Consider the following 6,000-nt stretch of genomic DNA (forward strand, 5'->3'; position numbering starts at 1 on the left):
TGTCGCAGCAAAATCCGCCAGTTACTACGTGGACAGCAAAACGATTTGTTAACAGCACCAATTGCCGTTTGCTGGATTGTTTTGTTGAATCTACAAATTACTTTGATGCAAGAACAAATTAGTAAATGTATGAAAACACTATTTTGTTCCAACAGCGCAAATTAACGTGTTCTACGGATAAACACACTCAGCGCCGAGTATTTCCTATCCCGGCAACAAAACTGTTATTGCTCTAATTACGAATAATTCGTTAATTCGGTTATGCCTAACTAAATTTTATCGTTGTCACAACAAATAAGCGGTAGCAACGGTGGCTTCGCTAGTAAAATTTCAACAGTAAAATTATTTTTCTCCATGTGTGCATAAAAGTACCTTCGATCTTTCGGTCGGTATTTTCCCCCATACACTCATTAATACCGAAGGATACTAAATGATGAATCCTGTAATTTGCAGAGAATCCCGAGCTGTTCTGTGAAGAGTTCACAGCCTCTAAAGGAATTTGTTGGTCGCTGCCAGACTATGCCATCGCGAGTGAAGAAATCGTTCTGCGGCTGCCTCCAGGTAAGCTTCCACGTAACTTTTACATAAACAAGCCGTAACCGCAGAAGCAACGAGAAGAAAACTAGGCTACTGCAGTTTTAGAATTAAACAAGTCTATCGATATCATAAACAATAATATTTCGCTACACTTGAAAAGAAATATTACATAAAAGTATAATATTAAATGAAACATAAAATTAAATGAACAAGTTAAATAAAAATATTACACTTTAACGATGTCGTAAAATAACATGTAACTTTCAGTTCGGTAATGTGAGAGAGAAATGTCGAGACGTAAAGACGTGTGTTTCCATAGAAAATAATATGGCATCGACATCGATTATTCACGATTAATCGTTCACGCATAACGCGCAATGAAGAAAGCTGGAATCGTCAACAACGTTATTAAACCGTCGCAGACAGTGTCAATAAAGACTCTATGATATTCGTTATAACGATGTAACAATATTGACATTGATATCTCGCTTCGCAGGTGACATCATCGATTCACTTTCTCCCTGTCCGAATTGAGACGCGATGGTAACCGACTCCAAGTCGCGAAACAACGCCACGCGTATGCATGTGTCCGCTTTCTTCAGCTACACGGAGAAAATATTGCAGTAAAAATTACTACAAAATTTTGTAATGTTGGAATTATGACTATGAAATTATTATGTGTGCTGTAATCTTTAATAATATGTGCAATGAAGTACATTACTAAAAGTTGCAACACGTAATTTCAGTTACGGCACGGTGCAGCATTGCAAAATTTTGTGGTCATTTTTACCACAACATTTCCTTCGTCCACGTTCCTCTTACACTGAGAAAAAGGACTTGACAATTTATTTGTGATATATAAGAACTATTTCACAGAGATAAACGTTTATTTAAATACGGCGAAATAAAATTTTATTCTTAGCAAATAAACCGATTGATGAGAAAATTCGGGTATATTTCACGAAAATATATATTCCGTTATCCCGGTGAGAATTTCCTTCTAACCGATAAGCATCGAAGAAAGTATCACGAGAAACACTTCGGAAAAATTGTTTTTCTCAGTGTAACGTTCGTAGCCCCTCGGAGTTCCACATCCGCTTTCTTTGCGCAAAGCAAGGGGGACCGCGAGGGCCAGGAACGCAGCTGAAGAAGGAACGCGCCTTAATTAATCCGACGTTCGATCGAAGCCCTTCCGATGAGCACCGATCGTGCGCCGATGCGCTGCGCGAATGCCGGCCCTTAAGATTCCTCCTTGCGCTCTCGCGCACTCATCCGCGCATTCTCCCCCGAGATCCCGGCGGCACGCAGCGAACTGTGACCCTCGTTGTGCGAATCTTCGCAGAGCGGATCGTAGAATAGGAAGCTCTTACGTAAGCTGGAGCAAAACGGAGCTCTCCCGGCAGGGAGAGGACGAAGACACGCCTGAAATTGGCGGTATCTTCCGGATGAAACGAGCCGAGACAGGCCGATAGGATCGCCCACGTCGTCTCGCATCGTGGCTCGCGCGATCCGCGCTAAATTATTATTATGTCCGATACGCGAGTGTACACTCGTAATGAGCGGCCCAGACATTCCTGCCTTCGTTACGCCAACGCGCTTGACATCCGCGATATGTGGAGATGGGCGTACGCGGATACGACATTCCGCGTGAACAATGCGGCAATAGGTCGATCGAATGGTCCTCGCAGAGTCGCGTGTCTCGTCAGATAACAATCGTCAAGTGTAATTGCGATACACTGGATATCCGCGTGGCAGACGCGCGAACGCGAGAAATTCGTTTGAAGAATCGCGCACACGCGCGATGACTGATCGTGATTCGTGCAATACTACTGATATAATACTGATATCGATATTTTTCCTTTGATATCGGATATTTTTGTATCGTCATTTTCTTTCGATACTCGCACTTATATCAATACTGTTTTGTTTCGATAACTTTTTCTTTTTTTAGCGAATTTTAGCGTTAATAACACTCGAGAATCCCGGTTACAAACAGCAGTTGTTTTATTTAAACAAATCACGTGCCCACTTATGGATTAAATATGTACATATATACATAAATATTATTATAAATTATAAATTTCACATGGCTTTTAAGACAAAATCACCAGCAATTTGAAACTTTTATATAATGTCTCTATATCAGTCTTTCATCACAGTAGTTTTTTTATTAAAATCCTAAATGTGGTTTAGAAGAAATTAAAAATAGAAGAATTTAGGATAAAACGTTAATTTCAAGGAATACGTATAAAAAGTGTCATCTTCAGTCACGAGTATCTCAGTTTCCGAATGGTCAATCGTTTTCTAACTTAACAGACGGGTAGATAGAATTTCAAAGGATTCCTGAGAATATGGTTTGACGGACCAACTACCTTAAATTATAGCGCGCTCCGCTTTCTCGCTCCGTTTCGTTAGTCTGAAGGCCGTAAGAAAGGACATCGAGAGAGTTATCGGACATATAATTATCCGAATCCTTTTCGTCGTCTCGCACGTCTCGCGCGCGTGCGCGAATCGCGTGCATAATATGCGAATTCACCGAGGCGTTTCTCCCGAGACAAGATTAGATACACGCGCGTTAATCTGAAAGTCAATCGAAAGTGGAGAGATGATTGAATCATTAGCCGCACTTTTGATTCGTCCCTCACGTGACCGACGATCGTCGAATATAAATGAAGTGTGTGACTTGTACAAATCGGCTAAATTGCATGTTTGTTAATTACATTCGACGGATCCGACACGCAAGCGGAGCGTTTCTTTCCACAGATCTGTTGGTCGGCCGGCTCGCTGACGGGAGATGCAGTTGCGATGTCCGAGCGCGGATAATAAAAAGCCATGACAAATTCCGATCGTAATCGCGCGTGCTTCTGTGGAAACGTTTTAACGAGACTCGGGCACAAATTCCACGGAAACATCATTATTCGCAATTATCTCCAGAAACATACGTCACCGTCGCTTACGAAAGCGAATTATTTCTCACTTAGTAGTCACACCGCGGTCCGTCCGCATTCCCGGCGCGAAAATTAATAGACGGAGACCTGGTCGCGCGAAAAATTCCTCGCGCAAAGTCGCCTCCGGCCAATGTACGTCGCGCATCGTGCAAGGCGCACGGTTTTACCTTGTGACCAACATTGGACAACGTGGCAACTTTGAAGATTTCACCGCGATTCTCGCTGATTATCTTCACTCAGGCCCAAAACCGGGTAAAATGCATCACCGGGGAGATGCTTTTCGTGTCACCGGCCGCTACGTCTCGCGACGCGTCGCCCACCGTTGGATAAGTCGCACACGTCTTATTCCAGTTTTTGGGTCGCGACTCTCCTCTTCTCGCACGCTCCTCCTTGAGATCGAAGTAAAATAGAAACCGACACGATACACCCGACGCGAATGTTACGCTCGGCGAACTTGAGGTGCCGAAATATTGCTCGCGTTCGTTGATTCTCTTAGCCAAGAGCGAAAAGTAAAGCGATTCCCGAATGTGCGAGCGAGTCAGCTCCTCTTCCTCTTACGGTAAAAATGTGTCGCAACCTTTCGAAAAGTTTCTAACGCCAAATGTCTCAACGAGTGAACTGAAAACTCCGTTGCGCTGGAAAATCCGAAGTGAAATCCGAAGAGGTTGCTTTTCACTCCGTGAAGAAAAGAGAGCCAATAAGATAATAATCGATGTAATGATTAATATTTATCGTTCAAGTTTTTATTTCAATAGAATTATGAATCAGACATTTCGATCTTCATTTGGACGCTTCTCGATGATATATTAGACTAGTTATATATATAAGTTTTATTTTAATTAATTTCATTACTTAATTTTTTTCATAATTTTATTATTTCATTTATTATTTTAATATTTACCGAAACCAAATTGCTTGAAACTCATTTGCTTGAAACTATTTCACTAAATATAGAGTAACTTCGGCATTAACGCCGCAGAAAAAATAGAAAGAGTGGGAATAATATACCGGAATTACCCTGCGGTAATTATTACCAAATCCTTTTATCACTGTTCGTCCAATAAAGAAGCTAAGTATCGCGGGGCCTCGCGAAAAACATCGTCATCCTCGTCGTCAACGTCGCAGCGACGTCGACAGGGAGGTCTCGCGCGTGTCGCGACACCCGGCCGCCACCGCAAACGCGAACACGCGAGGTCTTTGACATCGTGACCGCGGTGGTCGATCGGCACGACTGGAAAATCGGCGTGCCGTTTCCGCCAGAAACGACCGGTTGTCCTTGATCGGTCCTGTGACCCGCAGATTTCATTGTCCCACGACCCCCGAGATTCGCGCTCCTTTCCATGCAGGACGCACCCTGGGCCGCGTGTTTGGGACCTCGACCATATCCTACGCGCGCACATTATCGTATATCCTAGTCCCTCCTCCTGTCCTGCGGTAGAATTAAGAATTTCCGCGTGATGCTCCTTTTCTCAAGCACGGGACGACGTCGGTCTCGAGGAGAGTTCGGTGAAGGGACGCAAGGACATCGGGTCGATTTCCTTTTTTGGGATCGTCGCTTGATCGTGGCACGGCCTCGGAAGTGATATTTTAGCCCCGACGTCTGCTTAATCCCGGAGAACGCGTCGAGACGAGTTAATAGTTTTCGCATACAGCGGAATTTCCATTCGGAGCCTCCCGGTAGGGTTTTATTGCCGCTGATTGCTGATGAAATGAACGTTTGATGGAAAACTGCTGCAGACGAGAACGTCGATACGTTTCCGGGCTAATGGCCTTTCGTTTTCGATGGCTGCCATGATCTCGTGACAGAGAGCGTATAGGTGTATCGGAAACGGGGCGTTTTCACAGCGAGCTGTTGCAACAGGAGCTCCTGGACGCTCGGGCTCTTTCGGGGCTGAAAACATTCATATCGAGTTAGACCCGACGATACTATCCGTGCGACTCCCGATGCATAAAAGACGCGTCCGCCTAAGCGCGTTCGTGAGAAAAATACACCGACGAAAAAGTACTAAGTAACGTTCAAATGATCGTATAAAAATAATATCTATTTGATTACTTATTTGATCACCTATATTCACTTGATATTTACTGTGAGTATTACAAGTGAGCATTTATACTACTATACAAGCCATTATAAAGTATACGTAAATTGATAAAAATATTGCTCGACTTAATAGGTCGATAAACAGGCAATAACGTTTACTAGCACTTTTTTCCTCTCCTTTTTCGCACCTGTTCGAAATGTGCACCGGCAGTTGGCGAACAGTTGGCGAGCACCGACACTTTAATTCTTCGCGTCTCCTCGGAGGTGTTATCATTCGTCTCAATGCGGCCAGATTCAATTATCGCGAGATTAGTCCGCGACTCTGACGGGAGATTGAACGGCTTTCCGCACGGCCGAGTCCACGAAATTAATCGGACGCGCGGCCAAAGTGCAACCGATCTCCCGTGGCGGATGGGACGCTTGTAAAAACGATCTCATTCGCCAATCCCGATATAAATAACTGCCGGGGGGGGG

At 44.0% G+C, this 6,000-nt stretch overlaps 1 protein-coding gene across 4 annotated transcripts in view; it reads left to right on the forward strand.

Annotated features, from left to right (window-relative positions):
• The window catches only part of LOC106745755 (disheveled-associated activator of morphogenesis 1), a 70,001-nt gene that overhangs the window by 49,693 nt on the left and 14,308 nt on the right, over positions 1-6,000 (forward strand). For all 4 annotated transcript variants that reach the window (XM_014621641.1, XM_014621640.1, XM_014621639.1 and 1 more), the window contains exon 2: positions 454-561. In XM_014621641.1, coding sequence (XP_014477127.1) covers positions 520-561 — 42 coding nt within the window. In that variant the 5' untranslated portion in view covers positions 454-519. The remainder of the gene's footprint in view (positions 1-453; positions 562-6,000) is intronic.

The sequence above is a fragment of the Dinoponera quadriceps genome, unplaced genomic scaffold (genome assembly GCF_001313825.1).
Source record: "Dinoponera quadriceps isolate SergipeBrazil2010 unplaced genomic scaffold, ASM131382v1 scaffold1658, whole genome shotgun sequence".
In the NCBI taxonomy this organism is placed as follows: Eukaryota; Metazoa; Arthropoda; class Insecta; order Hymenoptera; family Formicidae; genus Dinoponera; species Dinoponera quadriceps.